Source organism: Dermochelys coriacea, chromosome 7, assembly GCF_009764565.3.
Source record: "Dermochelys coriacea isolate rDerCor1 chromosome 7, rDerCor1.pri.v4, whole genome shotgun sequence".
Classification (NCBI taxonomy): domain Eukaryota; kingdom Metazoa; phylum Chordata; order Testudines; family Dermochelyidae; genus Dermochelys; species Dermochelys coriacea.
Genome location: NC_050074.1, coordinates 14,634,694 through 14,660,722, shown reverse-complemented (window position 1 = coordinate 14,660,722; position 26,029 = coordinate 14,634,694). Strand labels below are relative to the sequence as shown.

The 26,029-nt window shown below is 40.7% G+C and overlaps 1 protein-coding gene across 6 annotated transcripts in view; it reads left to right on the top strand.

Annotated features, from left to right (window-relative positions):
* Nucleotides 1-22,655, top strand: part of IL5RA (interleukin 5 receptor subunit alpha) — a 40,523-nt gene extending 17,868 nt beyond the window's left edge. For 5 of the 6 annotated variants that reach the window (XM_043518491.1, XM_043518490.1, XM_043518488.1 and 2 more), the window contains 7 exons: nt 111-243; nt 317-507; nt 5,133-5,278; nt 6,090-6,225; nt 10,927-11,035; nt 15,327-15,411; nt 19,074-22,655. In XM_043518491.1, the coding sequence (XP_043374426.1) occupies nt 111-243; nt 317-507; nt 5,133-5,278; nt 6,090-6,225; nt 10,927-11,035; nt 15,327-15,411; nt 19,074-19,181 (908 nt within the window). In that variant the 3' untranslated portion in view covers nt 19,182-22,655. Of the gene's footprint in view, nt 1-110; nt 244-316; nt 508-5,132; nt 5,279-6,089; nt 6,226-10,926; nt 11,036-15,326; nt 15,412-18,318; nt 18,578-19,073 lie in introns of all 6 variants that reach the window. The other variant, XR_005294200.2, reaches the window with a different exon arrangement.
* Nucleotides 22,656-26,029: the final 3,374 nt, after the last annotated feature.

Sequence of the window (26,029 nt, the reverse complement as noted above, 5' to 3'; positions counted from 1 at the left end):
CAATTGTATTTTATGTTATTTTATAATCATGAGTAATAAGAACATGCTAGTAAATATTTAGCACTTATTACCTTACAAATGCAACGTTGTATGTATTGCTGGTGCTATAGGTGCTGTTGAGACATCAGTCACTAACTTGTCCTGTGTGATTTACACTGCCATTAATAATACTGCATCTCTTCACTGCACCTGGTTTGCTGGCAAAGCGGCGCCAGAAGATACAAAATACTTTCTATTTTACAGGTAAGTGCCTGCTTCTATTTCTTCTTGTAGGTTTCTTTAAGATAATAATGTCTTACAAACTAATCTAATTTAGGTATAACAACTACACTGAAGAATGCCAAGAATATAGTAAAGACAAATGGGAGAGAAATATTGGTTGCCGATTTTCAAACACTTACATAAAGACTAGTGAAACTGACAAACGCATCGTAATACACATTAATGGGTCAAGCAATGGCACTGCAATCAAACCTTTTGAACAGATATTTAATCAAAATGCCATTCGTGAGTAAATATTTTTATTTTTTACACATTAAAATATCAGTATAGCTTCTTAGATCATGGTGAAATGTTTGCAGTGAAATCTTAAAAAAAATCTGGTGTAAAACTCAAACGTGCTCTGCATTTTGGTTTAAAGATTTGCTGAAGTTCATTGGTGGTTTGAATGATACATGGTCCAGTTTAAGATATGGGCTAGTTTAAGGTTTCGCATGGATATTTTCTGAAACTGGAGGTGTTAGTGTGGAACTAGGGGAAATATGATGATTTTAACAGTGTGATTTTAACAGTTAGGTTTAAATTTAAGGACAATAAAAAATAAAAGATAGAAATAACCTATTAGTTCCCCTAATTTATCTGTCTGCCAAATCTCTCATCCCCCAACGCCCCTACTCTACTTGCACTACATTGATGACATCTTTATCATCTGGACCATGGAAAAGAAGCCCTTGAGGAATTCCATCATGATTTCAACAATTTCCATCCCACCTTCAACCTGAGCCTAGACCAATCCACACAAGCGGTCCATTTCCTGGACCCTACTGTGCTAATAAGCAATGGTCACATAAACACCACCCTATATCGGAAACCTACTGACCACTATACTTGCCTACATGCCTCCAGCTTCCATTCAGGACACACCACAGGATCCGTTGACTACAGCCAAGCTCTAAGATACAACCGCATTTGCTCCAATCCCTCAGATGGAGACAAACATCTACAAGTTCTCTATCAAGCATTCTTAAAACTAGAATACTCACCTGCTGAAGTGAAAAAACAGAGTGACAGAGCCAGAAGAGTACCCAGAAGTCACCTACTACAAGACAGGCCCAACAAAGAAAATAACAGAACGCCACTAACTGTCACCTTCAGCCCCCCACTAAAACCTTTCCAGCGCATCATCAAAGATCTACAACCTATCCTGAAAAATGATCCCTCACTCTCACAGATCTTGGGAGACAGACCAGTCCTCGCTTACAGACAGCCCCCCAACCTGAAGCAAATACTCTTCAGCAACCACACACCACACAACAAAAACACTACCCCAAGAACCTATCCTTGCAACAAAGCCCGATGCCAACTGTGTCCACATATTTATTCAAGTGACACCATCATAGAACAGGTTTCAGAGTAGCAGCCGTGTTAGTCTGTATTCGCAAAAAGAAAAGGAGTACTTGTGGCACCTTAGAGACTAACAAATTTATTAGAGCATAAGCTTTCGTGAGCTACAGCTCACTTCATCGGATGCATTTGGTGGAAAAAAAAAAAAACTCATCATCATAGAACATAATCACATTAGCCACACGGTCAGAGGTTCGTTCACCTACTCATCTACCAATGTGATATATGCCATCATGTGCCAACAATGCCCCTCTGCCATGTACATTGGCCAAACCGGACAGTCTCTACACAAAAGAATAAATGGACACAAATCTGACATCAGGAATCATAACATTCAAAAACTGGTAGGAGAACACTTCAACCTCTCTGGCCACTCAGTAAAAGATTTAAGGGTGGCAATTTTGCAATAGAAAAGCTTCAAAAATACAGCGTGTATGATAAAACCCATTGTTTCATGTTCTCTGTGTGTGTTTATAAATCTCCCCACTGTATTTTCCACCAAATGCATCCGATGAAGTGAGCTGTAGCTCACAAAACCTTATGCTCAAATAAATTTGTTAGTCTCTAAGGTGCCACAAGTACTCCTTCTCTTTTTGCAAATACAGACTAACACAGCTGCTACTCTGAAACCTTTCAAAAATAGACTCCACCAAGAAACTGCTGAGCTTGAATTAATATGCAAACTAGATACCATTAACTTGGGTTTGAATAGAGACTGGGAGTGGCTGGGTCATTACACATGTTGAATCTATTTCCCTAAGTTAAGTATCCTCACTCCTTCTTGTCAACTGTCTAAATGGGCCATCTTGAGTATCACTATAAAAGTTTTTTTTCTCTTGATGATAATAGCTCATCTTAATTAATTAGCCTCTTACAGCTTGTATGGCAACTTCCACCTTCTCTGTATGTATATATATTTATCTTCTTACAATGTGTTCCATTCTATTCACCCGACGAAAGCTTATGCTCTAATAAATTTGTTAGTCTCTAAGGTGCCACAAGTACTCCTGTTCTTTTTGCTGATACAGACTAACATGGCTGCTACTCTGAAACCTGCCAAAGTACGGTTTCCCACAGTATTTTTTTATTGCTTTATCCAGTCTAGCTTTAAATGTCCCAAGCAATGCAGCTTTTACCAGTTTTTATTATACAGTTTAACACATTTCATTGGAAGGAAGCTTTTCCTGATAGGTTATTTTTCCTTTTCTTAATGTCATCCCTTTACTCTAGTTTATACTTCCCTGGATCCTCTTATATAATTCCCTTCCCATCTTAGTTTGTACAACCTTCACTTATTTATAGACTTATCACATCTCCTTTCATATGTTGCTTAACTAAGAGAAACATATTGAACTTTTTAAACTTACTTCTTAGAGGTATCCACATACCTCTTCTCTGAACTTCTTGCAATTTTTCTGAAACTTTATGTCAGCATGGTGCCTGGAATACACTGAAGTATTGTATTCCAGTCACCATATTATCAAAAGGTTGTTGAAAAACAGGAAGGTCTTACAACGTAGATGGACTCAACAGGACATATAGAAACACCTTTGGCACAGTAGAGGCAAGATTTGCGTGTGGAGGGCAGCCTCCATATACACAATTCTAGGGGGCATCATCCAACCCCTAAAATAAGGCAACATGAAATTATGTATGGTGACAAAAGCTGATGGAGGCTAAGGAGAAGAGGGGGAAAAGGTTATAGCAACAAGACCTATTTTGCATGAAAAAAATCTCCTTACCTTCTCTTTGTCAATAATAAAAGGAGTACTTGTGGCACCTTAGAGACTAACAAATTTATTAGAGCATAAGCTTTCGTGAGCTACAGCTCACTTCATCGGATGCATTTGGTGGAAAAAACAGAGGAGAGATTTATACACACACACACAGAGAACATGAAACAATGGGTTTATCATACACACTGTAAGGAGAGTGATCACATAAGATAAGCCATCACTAGCAGCAGGGGGGGTGGAAAGGAGGAAAACCTTTCATGGTGACAAGCAAGGTAGGCTAATTCCAGCAGTTAACAAGAATATCAGAGGAACAGTGGGGGGTGGGGTGGGAGGGAGAAATACCATGGGGAAATAGTTTTACTTTGTGTAATGACTCATCCATTCCCAGTCTCTACTCTCATTCTAGAAGTCACCTACTACAGGACAGGCCCAACAAAGAAAACAACAGAACGCCACTAGCCATCACCTTCAGCCCCCAACTAAAACCTCTCCAACCATCATCAAGGATCTACAACCTATCCTGAAGGACGACCCAGCACTCTCACAGATCTTGGGAGACAGACCAGTCCTTGCTTACAGACAGCCCCCAAATCTGAAGCAAATATTCACCAGCAACCACACACCACACAACAGAACCACTAACCCAGGAACCTATCCTTGCAACAAAGCCCGTTGCCAACTCTGTCCACATATCTATTCAGGGGATACCATCATAGGGCCTAATCACATCAGCCACACTATCAGAGGCTCGTTCACCTGCGCATCTACCAATGTGATATATGCCATCATGTGCCAGCAATGCCCCTCTGCCATGTACATTGGCCAAACTGGACAGTCTCTACGTAAAAGAATGAATGGACACAAATCAGACGTCAAGAATTATAACATTCAAAAACCAGTTGGAGAACACTTCAATCTCTCTGGTCACTCGATCACAGACCTAAGAGTGGCTATACTTCAACAAAAAAGCTTCAAAAACAGACTCCAACGAGAGACTGCTGAATTGGAATTAATTTGCAAACTGGATACAATTAACTTAGGCTTGAATAGAGACTGGGAATGGATGAGTCATTACACAAAGTAAAACTATTTCCCCATGGTATTTCTCCCTCCCACCCCACCCCCCACTGTTCCTCTGATATTCTTGTTAACTGCTGGAATTAGCCTACCTTGCTTGTCACCATGAAAGGTTTTCCTCCTTTCCCCCACCTGCTGCTGGTGATGGCTTATCTTAAGTGATCACTCTCCTTACAGTGTGTATGATAAACCCATTGTTTCATGTTCTCTGTGTGTGTGTATATAAATCTCTCCTCTGTTTTTTCCACCAAATGCATCCGATGAAGTGAGCTGTAGCTCACGAAAGCTTATGCTCTAATAAATTTGTTAGTCTCTAAGGTGCCACAAGTACTCCTTTTCTTTTTGCGAATACAGACTAACACGGCTGCTACTCTGAAACCTTTGTCAATAATGAATCTTACAAGGTATGAAATAATTGAAAGTTGTTGTTTTTTAAAATCTTGTAAAGGATTTTAATAAAGGAGGTCAGTTACTCAGTAATAGTTAATATATCAGTGGCTTTACCAACTTTTCAGTGTTTGTTTTTCCACTGATATATTCAGTTCTCTTAAACCCCTTCTTATCATACAATAAACTCAAAGTGAAATTCATGGGCTGTAAATTCAACCAGATCCAAATCATACCCAACTTTTGAAAAACCTCCTTCCAAGAGAATTGCTTTATGGGTAATACATTGGTATCTTATTCATTTTCTAGAGAAAGTGAATCCTCCTAGAAATGTCACCGTGTCTTTAAAACAAAACAACCTTCTGGTCAAGTGGGAAATGCCAGCTTCTTCTTTCCTAAAGGAATGTTTTAAATATGAACTTAACATCTACAACTGGAAGATGGGTTACAAACAGGTAACTGCTTGTTAAAAGTTGAGGTATTCTATATAGAACTTACCTATGAATTGTCTTTCTTATATGTCTGGAATATGTGTCATATGTAATCTAGCGAAAAAGTCTTCTGGTTCATGGACATCTTTTGAGTTTCAAATTATGCATGTAACCAGAACTCCAACTACCATCCTCTAAAATCTACAGATCTAGCGTCAAATCTTAGTCCCACTGAAATCAATGGCAAAACTCCCACTGACTTTAATGGGGCTAGGATTTCACCCCTAATTTTTAAATCAGCTTTCTTTTACAGAGCACTTTTTTTTTTTTTTTTTGCCTATAATGAATTATACCAACATTTTAGCTTGGAAAACACCAATGGAACAATTTAAAATGTACATCAGTTTTAGATGTTCATCTTGACGCAGCCAGGTCCATTCTGTCAAAGCTGCAGGTGCTCAGCAACTCTGAAAATCCAAGAGTAAGAGTCTTAAACTGGACCCCCCAAAACCAGTGACTACTTTTGAAAATTTTGGCCTGAATGAATTGCAGGGGGAAAATGGTGGATGTAATTAATTGTGGGTGCAAAATTGTGCCCACAAATATGGAGGTTTTGTGTGAAAATCATGTCTTTGGCATCAACCTCTAGGCTATTAAAACTAATTTAAAAGAAGAACAAACACAATAATCAATTTGTAACAATGCTTATATCTATGCCTAAAGCAAATATTGTAAATTTATTTCCGAAGTTTAGTAACTGGAGCAATTTAAGTGTTGCTGTCTTGACCTTATTAGTTTTAAGAAATCTATGACAGAGTTATGTTGTTTTTAACAGATATTGGAAACCGAGTTAAATAGTTTCAGTTTAAGGATTGATGACACCTGCAGATACTCCATACAGATTAGAGCTAATCATCAATCATGGTGTAGGGAAGGATTTTGGAGTGATTGGACCGAACCTCTTTATATTGGTAAGAATCAAAATGTCTTTGTTGTCTAATAGTTACTTTAATACATATGTTATTGAAGGCCAAATTCTGTTTAATTATGCGCATGTAAGCTACCATTAACTTTAATGGAAGCCATGCAAGTGTATCTGAGGACGTACATTGACCCTTTAATTGTTGCTACTACTTGCTACCTCTGGATAGTCCAGAATATGGGTTCCATTCATAAAGAAATTTATGGATAAATGAAAAATTTGTTTGAAAGAACACTTGAAAATAGTTTAGATCCCAAATTCAGGTTTTAATTAAAAGAATCAATAAAAACAGCTTACTAAAAATAAACATGATGCAGTGAACACAAATGCAACTGTAGTGAAACTGACTGGTTCAAATTTTAGAGCTGGTTGAAAAGGATTCATTGAACTACACCCACAACTCTCTTTGAAGTCAATGAGGGCTATGTATGCTTGGCACCTCTGAAATCATGGTCCCAGGGGAGTGTATAGTGCTCCTTCCTGCTTACTGATACAATGTTGGAGCATTGGTTATGCCTACACTTGCAGAGTTTTTGCACTGTCAGTTTCAATGGTGATAGTGAACCAGTGAAAGAAAAGCACTGGTTTGTGTACTCACTTACTTCCACAGGTGTCAGAGAGTTTTTATATTTGCAGCACTTCCATCACAGATCAGGGCAGTTATCCCACAGTGCAGCTCTCTCCATTTTGATGATGGGACTTGTGGGAAGGGTGGGGGGTGATCACGGGCATTCTGGGTCCCTGCACAGCCTCCTCTCCCCAAATACTGATCAGCTCCAGTAGCTCAGCATTGCTTCAAGCAGGGGATCGTTTGCTCAGTGGAGCAGGCATTGTCACCTGTCCAGAAGATAAGTGAGCACTTGCAATAAACAGGAAGGGGAGTTTCAAAGTTCCCGGGGCTTTATAGGGGAAGGGGTGGATGTATGTTTACTTGGCATCACAGCAGCAGAGCTGCTGCCACAGTGGTCACCTAGCATTGTGGGATATCCTGCGGAGGCTAAAAGCTCTGTAAACAGGAAGAAGGTGTCTTCACTTGCACATCACTGCAAAAGCATCACCAGTAAGAGCTGTATGCCTCTCTTGGAGATGGTTTTCTCTTTGCGGTGAAATTTCTGATTTTTACTGCAAAAAATCATTGGCAAGTATAGATGCTCCCATGGTTTTTGCACAAAAAAGGGACTTTTTCTGCTTTAAATGGCAAGTGTAGACATGATTGGTGCAATACTATTTCAGAGAAATGAATGCCACCTCCTGAATCTACCTGTTGTAGTAACCTGCAGTTTCCTTAGGTGTCTCCATATAATTACTAGCCTGGGGCAATTTTGCTCTCCATGTGAAATATGACAATATCGTAGCCTGAGCTGGCACAGCTGGGTCTGACATGCATCACACGTGACGAAATCAGCATGTCCTGCTAGCTGTTTACTTCTTTAAATTTGACACATACCTGCCTTCTCCTCCTCCCCCCGCCCCCGCCCAGTGATGTGGGTGCTGGTGTGCTAATGCCAAAAGTCAAAGCGAATGGTGAGGTCAGGTACTCCTTATTAGAAGTTACCTGAACTCCCATGGGGGTCTGTGAAGGTTAGTATCTTTGGAAGGCATTAATTTGCCTAGATCTGATCCACTTGATACTGCATTTCCTGATTGCTGAACATGTTCTCATAGAAGTAGCAGTTATCATATCATAACACATTATTGACTGTTTGTTCTCAGCCATCCTTTCTCTCTCTCTCTCTCTCTCTCTCTTATCTTTGGAGTTATATTTCTTTACTTCCTGATTTTCTTTTTTAAAAAATGTTCTTCACTTTGCTCTCTCCTGTTTACCAAACTCTTCAATGCCCTTACACCTATTATCTAATGAACATTAATGTGTTAATCTGCCTACTTGACTCTAATGAATTCGCTGGGTACCTTCACCCAGCTCCTGATAACAGAGCTCTATGTATATAAATCTCCCCACTGTATTTTCCACTGAATGCATCTGATGAAGTGAGCTGTAGCTCACGAAAGCTTATGCTCAAATAAATTTGTTAGTCTCTAAGGTGCCACAAGTCCTCCTTTTCTTTTTGCGAATACAGACTAACACGGCAGCTACTCTGAAACCTGATAACAGAGTGTCCTTCAGAAATGGGGCCACAGCAGTGCTATGCAACTACAATTCATGCTCTGGTGCTGACCAAGCTGTGCTCACAAAATGAAGGAAGTCAGTATAGGGAAGCTTACATCAGCCCTAATCTGTTTTCATTCTGGGGCCCAGCCCTTTGTGACTCATTTATCGGTCCTATAAGCCAATGGTTCTTAAACTTATTTGATTGCACCCCCTATTCTTTGTGTCTGTAGTAGTTTACAAACCCCCTACCCACACCCTGTTCCTGGCCCACAAATACATATATGGCCACCCTAGCTCTTAAGACAGAGCGGGGAGCAGTGGCTGCTGGTGGGGCATCCAGCTATGAAGGCAGCACCACCACCAGCAGCAGAGCAGAAGTAAGGATGGCAATACTACACCATGTTACCCTTATTTCTGCACTGCTTTCAGAGCTGGATGCCCAGCCGCTGCTCTCCTAAAACTGCTCCCTGCCCCCACCGAATACATTCCACACCCTCCCAGTTTGAGAGCCTACCGGAGCAAGGGTCAAAATTGGCCCTACTATTTGCCACATGCACAGTATCTGCCACGGTTAAGGCCCTGTGTTAAGTTCTTTCAGCTGCCATTAGCTGGGCCCTTACTTCTTATCTGAAGTATGAGGAAATACTGCCTTGTCTCAGGTAGCACACTGGTAACTTTGGCAAATGTTGGATCTGCAGAGAATAACTGGGTAAATTTTAGTCTGCTTGTCTGTGGAGAACTTATTAGACATGATCTAGCTTACGACAATGAACTATTTATGCGCCAAGTGAGTCAGCGGAGAACTGGTTTCACATGTTTTTTGCAGAACTTGAACTTGCAACCTCATGTGTTGCATCACTAATTAATTGCAAACATGAAACATATTCAAACTGATGAAAAAACTAAAAATGTACCTAGATGTCTCACCAGGATTATTCATTTGAAACCTAAAAAAAAACAAGGAAATTCCCCAAAACAAACTTAATTCAGTTTCTGTTAAGGTTGCTAGGTTTCTCTTTTCAGAGTAGCAGCCGTGTTAGTCTGTATTCGCAAAAAGAAAAGGAGTACTTGTGGCACCTTAGAGACTAATAGTCTCTAAGGTGCCACAAGTACTCCTTTTCTTTTTAGGTTTCTCTTGTTTACAAACAGAAATTTGTATTCCTGATTCCTGCTTTATCTTATGAATCTTTAGGATCATAGGCAGCCAAAAAAAAAAAGACACAGAAGCTTCAGGACTACTCTACTTTGTGCCGGGAACCAGGAGTAGCTCACTCCAGTTTTAGGACTAAGAAAATGTAAATGCATCTTAGTGCCACTTTCCACCTCACCCTCCCAGACTTGCACCGAGCAAGTGCAAGCTTGGCCTTAGACCTCATTTTCTTGGGAGTATAATTGTATAATTGTATAATTATAATTACAATTTTAAAAAAACCTATTTAAATCAATGGCAGTAATTAATATGCACAATGTTTGCCCAGGTCGCCAAGCTGCAATGGCACAGGACCCAATCCTGCAATCGTTTCTCATGCGAGCACTCCATACCCACAAAAGTAGTCCCAATGACTACAGGGTGACTACTCCCATAAAATCTGCAGGCTTAGACACTTAGGCCTTCATTGCACAGAAAAGAATCTGTTCCAAAGGTGAATATTATTTCTTCTTGAAACCTGAGTGCTGTTGACCAATTTATATCCTTTCAATTATTCAGTGACAGTCATTCTGTCACCTTGATATAGGCTGCGTGCAGTTCTCATAGACATACTGGGAGTGGACAGACTTTAAAATCTAAATGTTCAAATGTAAATGTTTTCTTTATATAGCTCAGAGTGGTGAAATGTGACATTAGGAACACCTTTGTCAAATAGGAACATTGTCCTTAATACAATAGGTGTTTCTGCCCCCAGGTAGTTGGAGCAGTGACATTCTTCCTGAGGGAGGATAAACAACAGACTTCAAAGAAAGATTGGTGGTCTCTCTGCATGTTTTATTGGCCACGGCTATTAAGCCAGGAAAATCCAACTCCTGGCTTGAAAGGATTAATATAAATAACTGAAGGGTGGTTTAACGGAAAACAAGTTCTTTGTGACCACGATTATAAGCAAACTGTCTCTTTAGTGCAGACTCAGACATATTTGCCTGTTGTGTGGAATTGCACAACTCAGTATGTTAACCAAGCAGGCTGCACTGCACTGATAATGATTGTGGCCCTGATTCATGCCAGTTCTTAGCTTGCTTGCTTTCTTCTATGCATAAATTGAAACCTAGCTATGTGGAAGAAGTTCTTATTGCTTAATTTGCAACAGATTGTTCCCCAGTCATAGGGGATAAAAGATTTTATATGGAGAGATATAAATTGTGATCTCAGATACATCCATGTAAACCCACTGAATGAAAGAAAAGGAGTACTTGTGGCACCTTAGAGACTAACAAATTTATTAGAGCATAAGCTTTCGTGAGCTACAGCTCACTTCATCGGATGGTTCCAAGGGCTTATCTACTGGAAGAATTTTTCCCAATGTGTTTTCTTCAAAGGGAAAAAATCTCATCCTTCTTTTTTCTTTTTTTTTTTTTTAAATCTAGGAAAAAACCAGCCAAGGACTCCTGTAGACTCCAAGACCTACGCGGTTCTCATTGCGCTTATAGTATCCATATGTTCCATGGCATTGCTTATTGCTATAATATGCAGAAAGTAAGTATTTTTGCTTAGGCAATAACTAATTCGCCTAGATTACATTTGTACGAGGAATCATTAAATGCATTATTTGGTACTCAAAGGGCTTTTATTTTGGTATTAAACATGATTAATACATATCAAGAATATTGATTAAATAATAACAGTTGTTCAGTGAATTTGAGGAAGTTTAGGAGAATGATCAATTTAATCTCAAATTCCAAAGCCCTGTGTTGAAAGAGGGACTGAAACTGTCTCAGTGTGAGATGGACTTTCAGGAAGCTACCTTATCTACTTTGCTCAGTCCTCACTAAGATGGACCCTGGTGGCCATTTATCTCCATAGAAGAATGCCACCTTGAGACCCAACAAAAGCTGCTCAGAGAAACCATCTTTCATGGTAAAAGACAAAGGCCAGTATTTTCAAACTTGTGGTCAAAAACCAGGCACCTGAAATCCATATTTAGGCACCTGTACATGTGGCCTGATTTTCACTGACTTTGCTGGGAGGCAAAGGTGCTCAGCACCACCAGAAAACCAAGCCAGTATTGACTTACACCCATTGGCATTTACCTACTCTCTAGGACTGGTTTGGCAAGTATTTTATAGCAGCTTCTTTTTAATATTAGGGCCCATGGATGCCCTTGTAGTCAACCTTCCAAAGACATTGTGTGAACAAAGCCAGAAATAGTTTGGATTTCAGTGGCAGTATCCAGAAATCAAGGAGGAGAATCATAAATCAATGATGAAGTCAGTTCATCAATGATAATTCAAAGAATCAATAATGTAATTACAAACTCTTCTCCCTAAGAGATATATCAAGCAGCAACCATTAGGTTCACAATAAAAATGCTCCTAGTAATTCAAGTACTGTCCTTGAATCCACTAACTGCCTGTTAATTTCTTTAATGGCTCCTAAATTAGTTGCTCACCTGATGAGTCTTCAGCTGATTTCCTTCCCCCAAAGTTTCTTTTGTCAAACTAAAAGCATAGGTTGTAAAAAGAATCACTTTGGGTATGTCTACACAGCCGATGTTAAAGCGCTGCCATAGCAGCTCCAGTGCTGGGAAAGAGCCCAGTGCTGTAAAAAAGCCACTTCCATGAGGGGAATAGCTCCCAACACTGGGAGCGCGGGTCCAGCTCTGTAGCACTGTCTACTCTGCCACTTTATAGTGCTGAAACTTGGACCGCTCAGGGGGATGTTTTTTCATCGTGTATATTCCCAGTACAGAGTTAACTTGGGAGTTGGCCCTAATTGCCCTCCCATCCACACACAAAACCCTCCAATCCAAATTTCATGGGGACTTAAACCTGGGCTAGCTGGTATGGTTAGAGGTGTGGGTTAGAATTCCAGTTCCACTTTCACCCAGGCTGGTAATCCACCCACTCTCCAATATGGACACAGGCTCACTCATTTGAATGCTGATAGTCCTCCACTACCTTCCCACAATTCCCCTTTTGTGTCCAGGACAAACATGTTCTCTCATAATTCACTGGGGAGGAATTATAGAGCAGGTCAGCTTACTTCAGCTCAGTGAACATGAGATAGATCTCTGAAGTCCTAACCACATACATGCATGAGTGCAGCACCAGTGAGGTATGTCTACGCTGTGATAAAAAAAACCCATGGTGCCGAGTGTCAGAGTCCAGGTCAGTTGAAAAATAGCATGTTTGAGCTTGGGCTGGAGCCCAGGTTCTGAGACCCCCCCATGAGGTGGGAGGGTTAAGCCTGAGCCCCAACATCTACACTGCAAATTTTATAGCCTGCAGCCTAAGTCAAACCATCCAGGCCAGCTGTGGCTGTGCTACGGGTCTTTTATTGCAATGTAGACATACCCAGGAACTAGGGTGGGGGCTTTGCAGCATGGCTACTCACACCTGGACTGGGACAACATAAGTGCTCAGGCCTGCTGCCAATCTCCCGAGTTAACTGTGCTGTAACGATATTCCCTTTGTGGTACAAGTGACTCACCCGCCAAGAGCTGAAATGATAGCAGCATGTATAGCAGTACTATCTCCAGTCAGCTGTATCCCATTCCTTAGCTGGATCCCCAGCTGCAGCTGCCCCCCTGCCCCCAAGTGACTCCAGCTGAGCCACACTTCAGGGGTTGACATGCACATTCCAAATCATTTTGTGACGCCGTGTTCAAAATTCGTTGCAGAATGTTCCATCTTTTCTCCTTGGTAAGGAAGAGGAAGTGCCTAGGTCCCCTTAGAAATCTCTTAGGAAACCCTCTTTCTCCCACATTCCCAGTGATTCCTTGGCCACACATCTCAGGAATAAAGTTAGAGCCTGTAGAACAGTGAAAAGACTTCATTGTGTTTTCAATATTCCAACTCTTCCCTTTTGTGACTTGTAATTTTCATCATCACATCACAAAATAATTAGCTAAGCACAAATATGTGTTGTAACATTTACCTACTGAGGCAGTAGCCGTTTTAGCCAAGGCATGTCTACCAACTACAATACTGCATGATAGTCATGCAAGACTTTGAAGGAGCTATCTGTGGGGTATAACTAAGTGCCCAAGTGGGCGACATGAAAGGGAATAAGTTAATAGCAGGAATTTACTGTAGATAATGTGCTCAGAAGGAATAATGGGATAATAAGAGCTTGGCAGGAACCAAAGAGGCTTTTGAAAAGGGCAAAGTGATGGTCATAGAAGAGTTCAACCAACCAGATGAATTGAGACAGTGGTGATAAAATAAAACGATCAGTAGCTTAGTGGGAATGGTACAGGACTGCCTCTTCCTTAAGCAGCACATAACAGAGTGAAACAGAAACAGATAGTTCACACCTTGACCCCAGTCAACACAGATGAAAGTGGTGCAGATGTAATGCTAACTGAGCATCTACTCAACAGAGACTACACTAATTGTTGCACTGGTTTTAAACCAATGTCATTTCACTTAAATCATATCAGCATGTGATGGAACGGATAATTAGATCATGTATATTAAGGATATAATTTTGTCACGGAGATCACAGGATCATGTCTGTCCTGGGCAGAAAAGGGTAATTGTGGGAAGGTAGTAGAGGACTATCAGCACTCAAATGAGTGAACCTGTGTCCATATTGCAGAGTGGGTGGATTACCAGCCTGGGTGAAAGTGGAACTCTGAGCCTCAGCATCAAAGTTGGGTGTAAGGATCTTGATATTGTTCCATAGTGGGTTGCGGGATTTTAATCTCATCTTTGGCGGGCTCTGCAAGTCATAGTGCAGTGGGATCCTCTTATTTGATTAGGAAAGCAAGATAGTGCTTTTTTCTCAGCAGACACTATAGATTTTCATTTTGGTGATCAAAGACTGTAACAGAGTCTCTGATAAACTCAACCTAAGCTTTTGAGTTACTGCTCACTGTGTTTCTGTGGGGACTGACCTGTTTAGCCTTACTTTGTTTTATTTATGTTTGTGTATAACTGTGAAGATTAAAGTAGCCTTGTTATAATGCAGAAATTGTTCTTCATATGTTGCTTTATCAATAAGATTATATAAAGTTAGTACTTGAGAATTAAGTTCATTCCTTTTAGACTTGGTTTGGGGAGGTTGACCCTGTGCAAGCCTTGCTGAAAATCTTCAGCAACTGAATTCTAGGTCTCCATAAGCTTTCCTAGGGGAGATGGGTTTTTTAAGGCACTGGAGAAGGGAAGTGAAGTCCACCCAAAGGGTACACGGCATACAGGCCACATGGGCTTTTGCAAAGCAGAAGCCCTGACTACTTACCCGCAATGGAGTCCAGCTATAAGGAACCTACTGAGCATGCCCCAAACTACACCCAATTCCAGGAACTTCTGGGTATGGCTTGCTAATTTTGCATTTACCAAGCACCAATGACCCAGTTATTCCTAAACCCCCACCCCATCCCCCCTCCTCTATAGATCTCTTAAAGAGATCTCTGTCTATTAGGCACATGAGTTACTGTGGCACCATCCCAGCAACACCTCAGAGAACAGATTATGGCACCGAGTCACATTCCCTCCCCTTTGCCCTGGGGAAAACGTAAGTTATTGCATTCTTTCCACTGCGTGGCACTTCACTACCCACGGCGTGCTAGGCCAGCTGCTCTGGCCAGTCGTTAGGGGTGAGTGGAGTCTCCTCCCTCAGTGATCTGGCCTCAGCCATTTACTAGCAGGTGAGTAGCCCCCCTGCTCTCCTCCCTGGGGCAGGAGTCACAATCTGAGTAGGAGTTGGGGCAGGCGAGTTGAATGTATGTGGCAATAGAGTCCCTGGGAATCAAACCATTGTTAATCATGCTAGAATGAAGAAACCAACTGATTTCTTTCATAAACCTGCTTTACTGTTTCCACAGGTATCATGTATGGAGCAGACTATTTCCACCAATTCCAACACCCCAAAACAGTTTAAAAAATCTGTTTTTAACTAAAAGCTATCAGGTAAAAGAAATGTATTTATGTTATTTGCACAGAGGAGACAATTAACAGTCTTTGGCTGCTGCCCCTTTCCTAGACATATGTTAAGTATGTCTTTCTTTTGTATTGTCCTCCTGGAGAGCAACTAACATTGCTCTGATTAAGAACTCCCTTCCTGCTGTTCATAACTTCCCATGTAAATATTACTTGTGAGCCACATTTCCAGACTAGTGCATGCAGAAGTGTGTTCACATAATTTGTGTGTGCAATTAATGCAATAACTCAGACAATCCTAACTGCAAGCCCAAAAAGCCGAGCTAGAAACTGAACGAGCCATTTGCACCTGCAGTTGGGTGTGCCATTATGGCAACTGTGGCCAGACTCTCAAACTGGTTTAAATTAGCAAAGATCTGTTGACTTTAGAGAAGACTTTGGACCGAGCCCTGTTTGTGCATTGTATATTTGTGTGAAATCCTAAAGGGTGGCCCTATGTATTACCTAGCTCTACTATATTAAATACACACTAAAAATAAGCCACAAAGTTAAAGGTATAAGGCCAAATCCTGGTAAAAGAACCATGCCTGGGTAGAAGACTTTGCTTGAAGAAATATCTGTAGCTAGACTAAGGCTGGCTGCAGTTGTGTATGTGTGTGTGTGTGAGGGGAAGAGTATGGGGGGGGTGAAGAGCAGTGGATGTAGCCTGCTACTACCTTCTAATGTGAGGCATGATAATGTCCTGCCATGCCTGTAGCTTGCCCACTGTGCTGCAGCATGGAAATCTGCTGCAGTGTCTCCTTCTGGGTAGCACAGGGGAAGCCATATACATTCCTTCCGGATTTGGGAGAAATAGCCAGATTTTCAAGGGTGACCAGATAAATGTGCACCCAAATCACACATTTGCTCAGGCAAACAGGCACTTAGATGCCTAGCAAGCTACCCATTGGAAGGCCAGAGCGCCAGCTTTCCTAGTCAGCTATAGGATTTGCACTTACGATTTAGAATTCGCTTTTGGAAGCTGTGCCCACAAAGTCCATTTACTGTGTTCCAAAGTGAGCCCAGATTGCTACAGATAATGCCATGGCTTCAGTGGGGGAAAGGAGCTGTCTCCTAAACAGTGAAATGGAGTTTGAGTCCAGAGGTATTTAATGGCAGATTTGTTCAGGATAGTACAAGTGATGTAACTAGGACACTGATGAAATGAAGAAAGGGAAAACCTAGGTAGATTTATCTGGAAACATTTGCCGACAGCAAGATGTATGTGGTGGAGGAATGGTGTGAAGTGCTGGAAAAGTCCATCCCATAGGAAACTTAAAACCTGAATGGACAAAGCACTAAAGAATGTATTCTAGGTAACATTCTCGGGAGGAAGGATGATCCAGTGGTTATGGTACTAGCTGGGAACTCTAGGTTCAATTGACTGCTCTGCCACTGACTTCTTGGACAAGTCAAACAGAGCACTGCAATCGGAGGTGTGAGCTTAGTACGTTACATGCCTGAATAGCTTTAATCTAGCCAGCGTGGGTATTAATGGCAGTGAACCATTAGTACTAGTGGCAGCGTGGACTGCAAGTAGGTACCCAGGGTTCTGGGCCTGGGCTGCAACCTGCCGTTGGTACCCAAGCTAGCCAGAGTAAAGCTAGTTCAGATACGTCTCTTCCAGCTGCAGTCAAACCCCTGATTGCAATGAACATACCCTTAGTCTCTCTGCGTTTCAGTTCCCCACCTGTAAAATAGGGCGAATGGCCTCTCAAGGATGTTGTGAGAATAAGTACATTATAGATTGTGAGCACTCAGATATTACACTAATGTGGGATATGGAAGTACCATAGGTAGATAGCCCTGTGTTGGCATGGTTGCAAACACCATGTAACTTCTGTCTTCTGACCTGATTTACTTTGTGAAAACTGATGAGAGATCTTTTGGACTTAATATTAAGAGGTTTTATGCCTTCTTATGTTTGCTATTTCTGAAAAAATATAATTGCCTTATAGATAAGATGTAACTTGGCCTTGGCTTTTCATGGAGAATTCTGTATAGTAACTTGCTTCTGATTTCCCCCCACCCTCTGAAAAGTTTTCCTTTGTTATTCCACAGTCTGATCAAGGAAACAGGCTTAAGAGATTATTGTATAAGCTTTCAGTTCATTTTTAATTAAAGTAAAGTCAACTGTGGAAAATAACATGACTGGGTATGACAAACTGATTTTAGAATAAGAGAAATAGCAAATATTAACATAGCAGCTAAGCAATCTTTAGAAAAAGTGTACTGAGACAAAGAGCATTTTACATTACTGAGAGCAGCATTGGGTTTTATTTAGCAATCTTTTTATTTAAAGTACTTTTAATGCAGGTGAACGAAACCAGATTGACAGCCCTAGAGGCAGAAGGCCTGTGTTTAGCAATAGACTACAATACAACCTGAGCAGCTAGCAGTGCAAATTTCCCCCACTCCACTGATATTCCTTAGTTTGTTCTGATGGGACCACTTCTGTGCCAGATCAATTTTGGTGTCTCTGCTGAGATTGCCAGAATGGGTGCAATTATAATGTTGCCCCTCAGTTCTTAAGTATTTAACATTAGGGTGTGGTTCAACTCAGAAAGGGGTCTGTGTAAAAATGGCAATTCACAGTTTCCATATTTATTGTTTCAATGACTCCAAGGCAACTTTGTTCAACTTACAAATAAACAGATATTTTATCTCTCTGCCAGCCCTATAAACTTAGCTTGGGATCATGAAGGTCCAACTGTGTTCTTTCTGGTTCATGTATCAAGGTTCTGAAGGCCACATTCTATCCATAATTACACCAGTGAAAGCCGATTTGGGGTTCAGAGGTCAGAATTTGGCACCACCATTCTTATATAGAGAATTCTTAAATAATGGATAGCTCGCTCACTCTCTCCTAATACTATTCATCATGCTTTTACTCCATAGATCTCAATGCATTTTACCAAGGAGGGAAAGTATCGTCACTTTACAAAAGGGTGAAAATCTGGTCCCACTGAAGTTATGGCAAAATCCCCACTGAAGTCAGTGAGACCAGGATTGTACAGGACTTGTCCAAGGTTACGGCAGGCCAGTGGCCAAGCCAGGAATAGAACCCCAAGTCTTTTGTATGTTGGTACGGTGCACCACACTGCTCCTCTCGGAGCCTTATTAGCTCTGCAGTGCTAACAGGACAGAGTTAAAAAAGGTAATCAAGCATTGATTTTGCAACGAAAATAATTAGGTAGGACACCAAATACACCTGGGGCAGATCTGTGGAGTAAGATAGTGCCATTTTCTCCACAGCCAGTGCTTTAGCATTTTTCTTCTGCCAGTTAAGGCAATATTATACAAAGCTGGATTTGTGACCTTTGTCAATGGATCTCACATTGCCAGTGACAAAAGTGACATGCGTCAGCAAAATGGCCACAACCAGCAACGGGGTTAATTGTAATATAAACTTTTGCACAATTTATCCCCTGCTGAGCCATACTTTGCACCCTGCAAAATTTCATACTGCTTGGATGAGTTAATGGGTGCACTGCTCCTGGAATACACCAGTTTCAGAGGTTAAATCTCAAGCAAAAATATATATTTTTGAATTGTGTGTTTTTAATCATAGTGAACTTTGAACTGTCATGTACTGGAGCTCAAAAGCATTTTCACCTACCATTTGGTAACTAAAAGCAGTGTTTGTGTTTCAGAGAGCACGTACCTATACCAGTGAAACGGAAACAGAAGTCGGAAGTTGCTTTGAAGATCTTGGAAGTTATATTGAAGACCTTTATTCCGATGTCCTCGAAGATTCATAATCTGAAATATTACTCCATTCATGATCTTGAAATTAACAGGAGTGTTACTGCACGTGACAACAGCTTAGTTGGATAAACCTTCAGGTCATACCATCATCAGTGCTTCAAAGACAGAAAAATGTGTTGCTTCCAAGAGGTTAAATTGCTTAATTACAAACTAACACATATGAATGTCACTTTTTAAGAAAAAAGTGAGTACATTCTGTGATGCTCTGTGCCTCGGGTGGACACCCTACACCCACATGTTCATCTTTATAAAACAATTGTGTGGTATCCAGTGCAAAGTTTGTCATGTTGGGTATCTTCAGAAGCCTCCTAATGCACTGAAGATGGTTGTTATAGTGATGTTATAGGTTATAATTTTATGTATATAGTTATGAGGCTGAAAATGTATCCTTATGGCTTAAAGCAAGCCCGCGTAAAATCTCTCCAAGAACAGGGAGGCAGTTCACACCGCATCAGGGCATGGATGGGACAGCCCAGCCTCACAGGAATAATGGACACTGGCTCAAGCAGCAACAAAAGAATCTGTTAGACCCTTGAGGGAGTCAACCCCTTCTTTGGGCAGTTTGGGACTGCAATGAGATAATGATCACCTGACTCTGAAGGGGGGATGGGCAGGCAAAGCCAAGAGGAAAGAAAGGACACGATAAAAGGGAGAGATTTTGTGCCACGTTTTCTCTCTTCCACCTACATCTACAGACACCAACATCACCAACCGACTGAAACGCTGATCAAAGGGGAGAGCCTGACTGAAAAGCCAGCCTGTGGTGAGAAGCATCTAAGTTTTTAAGGACACTGAAAGTGTTAAGATCAGCTTAGAATGTGTTGCTTTTATTTCATTTGACCAAATCTGACTTGTTATGCTTTGACTTATAATCACTTAAATCTAACTTTATAGTTAATAAATCTGTTTGTTTATTCTACCTGAAGCAGTGCATTTGGTTTGCAGTGTGTCAGAGACTCTCCTTGGCCAAATGGAACTACTCCTGTAAGAGTGGGCTGAAGAACTCGTCTCTATTGCTGCTTTTGTTCTCCGATAACTGGCATATTTTTGTTCCTAGGACCATATGTTCTGAGGAAGGGGTTAGGGAGCTATCACACTGATACAAATCACATTTGAGACTTTGCTCTTTATGAGCTCAGGTGGGACAGGAGCAGAAAGACTCAACAATCAAAATACAGTGAAAGAACTTTTTCAAGAGGTGATGGCTCGATCTGTGTTTTGTTATGCAAGTCCCTTGCCCTCCACTCCCTTTTTAGAAACTCACCTTTTCCCAGACAAACAACCCCCCACATGGAACTAAATGATGATACATCCTTTGTTGCCGTAGCTGTTCCAATATCTGGTACTATGAACTCCTCCCTCCAGCCTTCCCTTTTTTAATATTAATTCCCTTAGCATCCTATGTTTGTTGAACTCATCTTCAGTTGTAAGCTTCTAAGTTTGCAAGACCTGTGTCTTAATATCTGTAAAGTGTAATTGATATCAGTGGAAGTATAAACAAATACTAACAAGTTATGGATAAGGGAGCATCCGAACTACCTAATTAGGCAAACTACCCAGAGATTTAATTTAAAATGTGGATTTTCTTCCTTTGGGGGGGGGGATTAGAACTGCTTTAATGGTGTGTGAGATTTGATGTGCAGAACTCTGTTTCATAGTATTTAACCAGAGGTCAAACATGAGGGCCTGATTCTCCATTACCTTGTGCAGTTAGTTACAGTACTGCAAAATGGCTGTAAAACTTTGTATTTGCATTCTTTTTGCACTGCTGTAATTGATTAAACAGGTGCAGAATAATGGCAGCTCAGGCTGAGACTGAACAAGGTGCAGGATATGGCAGCTCAGGCTCATCTGGTCTTCTTAAATTACAATTGCAAGAGTTTGTAAACTGGGAGGTCACGAGAGACTGATTTTGAAGAGGTTAGTTACCTTCTGTGGCATCCAAAATAGGCTGCTTACTTTGCATATGCAATTGATAACTGCACGTGCAAATTAGCTTTTTGCATGCACAACTAGTCAGACTTATAAGCGATCATTAGCATTCAGATAATTCATTGCTTCTGCAATCAATGCGACCTCGGATGTTATGCATCAGGATTATAGCTTTGTGCTCTGCAATGCTATCAGTGTGCCAAATTCAAACACTGAGTGAATTCAAGCATTTAGGGCAACATCTATAAAGTTCAACAGAAAACTAACAAAAGTCACACATTCACACGTAAACAGGAAGCCAACAAATTCTTGGTAGCCTTTCAAACATTATGAAATGATTAGTCTATCAGCATCAAGCCCATCTGTACTACGTGCCGTCTACAGACAGGGCCGAGCGCATTGTCAGCACTTAAATCGTCAGAATTACTTTGAAAATCCTGCTTGTGAAAATATGGGAGTTGCATAGAAATTCCAGCGCAGAGAAATATTATTGCTCTTGGCTGGGATTTCTGAACAAGCCAAAAGGAGTTAGGCCCCCAACTCCCCATTAATTTCAGCTCCCTTAGGATCCTTGAGAATTCCAGCCTTAATCAATTGGATGTTCTGGTATTGCCTACATTGTACACTACACATTTCAGCTCTCAGTTGCACCAGTCCAACCCCAATGAAGCAGAGTTTAAACCAGTGTTTCTTCTTTTAGTTTACTCTTGTTGCCTCCCTTGCAATCTGTATGCTTGCCTTGTGTAATCCACAGCGCACACTGTAAAATAAACCTGCATCTCAGAACCATGCAGGCAATTTTGTCTTGAAAGGGAACTTGTTTTGCTGATGCTCATGAGATGCGGTGACTTGTGCAGAGTTTCTCCTAATATTGTCAGGAAGTTAGTGCCACGACTGTCTAGTCCTGTTGTTAAAAGGTGCCTGGTAAGGCAACTCCCATATTTTCATATGCTGTGTATTTATACCTCTCTACTGTATTTTCCTCTCCATGCATCTGATGAAGTGGATTGTAGCCCACAAAAGCTTATGCCCAAATAAATTTGTTAGTCTCTAAGGTGCCACAAGGATTCCTCATTTTTTTTACTTTAATTAGCCAGTTCCCAAACTGGTGTAAATTGGTATGACTCCTTTGAATTTTTGTGCCTAAAAATCTCCCTTCGGGTGATTTTAGTGGATCTGAGGAGCCAAGATATAACAGCTTAAAAGCAGAGTGTATTAGATCAACAGAAGCTTAAAATGGAAACAGAGGAGAATACATTTGCTATTGACGTATTTTATTTGTTTTATGCCATCAACTATCCTAATATATAAGAATGCTAAATCTAGTTCTCTCTCATTTATTAAGCCCTTTCTAACAGCAGGCTACAGCAGGGATTATGCACTATATTTAAATAATTTTTGCATTGTATTACTATAGGTTCAGTGATTAGAAACTGTCTGGAATGCTCAGAATTTACCAGCCAAGCTAATGATGTAGCCACAAATTGTGATCAAACATAAAAGACAGGTATATTTGGCTGGCGTACTTGGACAAATATTTGTGTTTCTGATTAATGTCTCAAATAAAAATGAAAGACAATCTTTCAAGTTTTAGTATTATTGACAAGAGCCAGATGGATGGTGCATGAGGAAATTACACAAACATTTGGAAAGATTTGATGAAAACATATGAGAATGTGTACAGATTTTCATAAAGCCAGAAAGAATGCTCCAGATGCTTAGTACTTCTAGAAATGACTCACTTGCTCAAGAGGGGCCAGACTGCAAAAACCTTACTCACAACACTAGTTGTGGTGCAAGGTATTATGCAGTGTGAGTAAGGGTATCATAATCTATCCCATAGAATACAAATGCTGTGTGGGGACAACAGCCATTGCCTTGCTCTTGGAAAAATGCACTTAAATAAAATATAGCATGAAAGATATATGTCCAGCAACAAACTGTTAGGGTCTGGCATCTAGATTTGTTCGTTCTGCCCATAGGTGAGCAATACTGCATATCCATGTATCTACACTGGTATGCGCTCTTCTGAAATCCAGGTACCCCATCTCTAGAGAAAGAACGAGGAGTACTTGTGGCACCTTAGAGACTAACAAATTTATTTGAGCATAAGCTTTTGTGGGCTAAAACCCGCTTCATTGGATGCATGCAGTGGAAAATACAGCAGGAAGATATATACACACAGAGAACATGAAACAATGGGTGTTTTGATCACTGTTATTATAGTGTGTATGGCAACACCCATTGTTTCATGTTCTCTGTGTATATATATATATCTTCCTCCTGTATTTTCCATGCATGCATCCAATGAAGTGGGTTTTAGCTCATGAAAGCTTATGCTCAAATAAATTTGTTAGTCTCTAAGGTGCCACAAGTTGTCCTTGTTCTTTCTCTAGAGATGGGGTACCTGGATTTCAGAAGAGCGCATACCAGTGTAGATACATGGATATGCAGTATTGCTCACCAGTATTTACCAGCTGAGGATCTAGCCCATTGTATTTGCCGTGGTTGACATTACAGTACTGCCTATCTCATGCAGATGTAAATTGGGAAGCTTTGCTTATGGCTTAAAGGGACTAGCTATTTATTTAAAAAGAACAATAAAACAACTCTCTAGCAAGTCATTCCTTACTGTCTTTTAGCAATTTAAGCCACAGGACAGTAATCTGAGTCACTGAAAAATTTCTAATACACTCACAACACTCATGGTTAATTGAACTATCATCATTTAGTGATTATTGCCTCGTTACAGTGTAATGTGGCAGAGATGATGGGCCAAATTTACCAGTGGCATGGTGGCTGCAACTGTGCTGAAGCAAAAAGAAAAGGAGTACTTGTGGCACCTTAGAGACTAACAAATTTATTAGAGCATAAGCTTTCGTGAGCTACAGCTCACTTCATCGGATGCATTTGGAAAAAACAGAGGAGAGATTTATATACACACACACAGAGTTCTCTGTGTGTGTGTATATAAATCTCTCCTCTGTTTTTTCCACCAAATGCATCCGATGAAGTGAGCTGTAGCTCACGAAAGCTTATGCTCTAATAAATTTGTTAGTCTCTAAGGTGCCACAAGTACTCCTTTTCTTTTTGCGAATACAGACTAACACGGCTGCTACTCTGAAACCTGTGCTGAAGCAAATATTGGGCCTGTTTATACCAGTGTTTTTAGATCTGAATTACAAATAGGTTCAGTACATTTGTGCTAGACACCCAAGTGAATACTTCACACAGATTTTGCCTTCAGTTAGGATACACAAACCCAATACATCAACACAAAAATATCTGAGATAACATCAGGTGGAGAGTCAGCATAGGGAATGCCTACCACTAAATACTGACCTTGACTGAATATTGCAAATTTAAAATTGAGTTACCAGGCCATTTGATTTTTAAGCTCCCTTGATCACAAAGTGAAGTCTGGCTCCTTTGAAAATATACAGCGTCATTGGACTGCTATAATTATATTGCCTTCACACACTGGTGCACCCGAAATTCAATGTTAGAAATGTAATACAGCAGGATATTCATACCCCACACCATTCTGCTGGAAATATGTGATGGTGGGAAGCTTGTGCATATCGATTTCTCCTTGCTTGCTTGTTCACTGAGCACTGGAAAGTCGGAGTCTGTAAGAAGAGCTATGTTAGACTGAGTGGCAAACCAGCTAGCACCAAACTGGAAAGATCTGCCTGGAAATCTTGCACCTTTGCTTACATAGCCTGCTGCTCTGCCACTTGCTTGGTCCGTTCAATAGCGACTCCTCTTTAAATCCACATAAGGGCTGAAATTAACTCCCCTCCACACCCTTTGGAGGAGCATCTGTTTACTAGTAAATTTAGCACACAGCATCCGGTGAGAGCACATATCCAGATCCAGAGATCATGTTCACAAGCAGAACACTGAGTTTATGAAACCGCAGTATGGACCATATAAAAGCCAACTCATGACTTTAATGCCATTTTCAATTTACCATGACCATAAATCCAGCAGCACTGACAAACTGAGGATACTACTGATATCAAAGAAACTGTTAGTTTCTCTAGTGTTGAATCGAAGAGAACACTACCTCACAGTACAAATGATGATATATACATTCTAGACACTCTGCGCATCAAATTCAGGGGTAGTCAATTATTTTTTGTCAAGGTACAAATTTCTCGGGAAAGGTACAGTCAAGGTCCAGGGGAAAAAAAGAATAATGATAATAATAAGTAAATAAAAAGATTTTAGGGTCTGTTCAAAAGCAGATTTGGCCCGCAGTCCGCCTATTGACTACCCTGATGTACATTATAAACCACAAGCAACAGCCTTCCTGGTGAAGGTTCACTGGAATTGTGTATAACTTACAACTGGATGAACGTTTAGAAGAAAATTTCATCAGTAATACCAAGAGTCAGCAGGAATCTTGATCAAGGTTATATATCCGTATGTGCAGAATTAATATTCCCACAGGCACCAGAAGAAAGGTCCTCTCATCCTCTGGACTGTATTTGTGCTATCTGCAAACGTTATCAGCAAATTGGGCACCTGTACTTGTTCTGACTGCAGTTCCTTCCTACCTGCTGAACTTTTGTAGCTTGTGTCCTTCCTCCAAAACTGTCAGAAGTGTTAAATGGGTTTGTGAAGATAAACATTTCATCTGTTTCTTTTCTCCATATCTAAATGAGATGCTAACTGAGGTTCTCCATCAGTAAAGACTCTATGATATTAGTTCACATAAGCTTTGAAAGGTCACAGAGCAACACAAGAGTTTGGAATCATCCAAAATTCATCAGATACTCTTTTTTATAGAGTAGGAAGCAGAATAAGCCTAGAGACTTCATGTAATTTGATTTCTCTGCCTCCCCTTAGTTCTGGGTTGGACTGCTTCCCACTTTTAAATCAGTGGCAATCCGAGATAACCAGT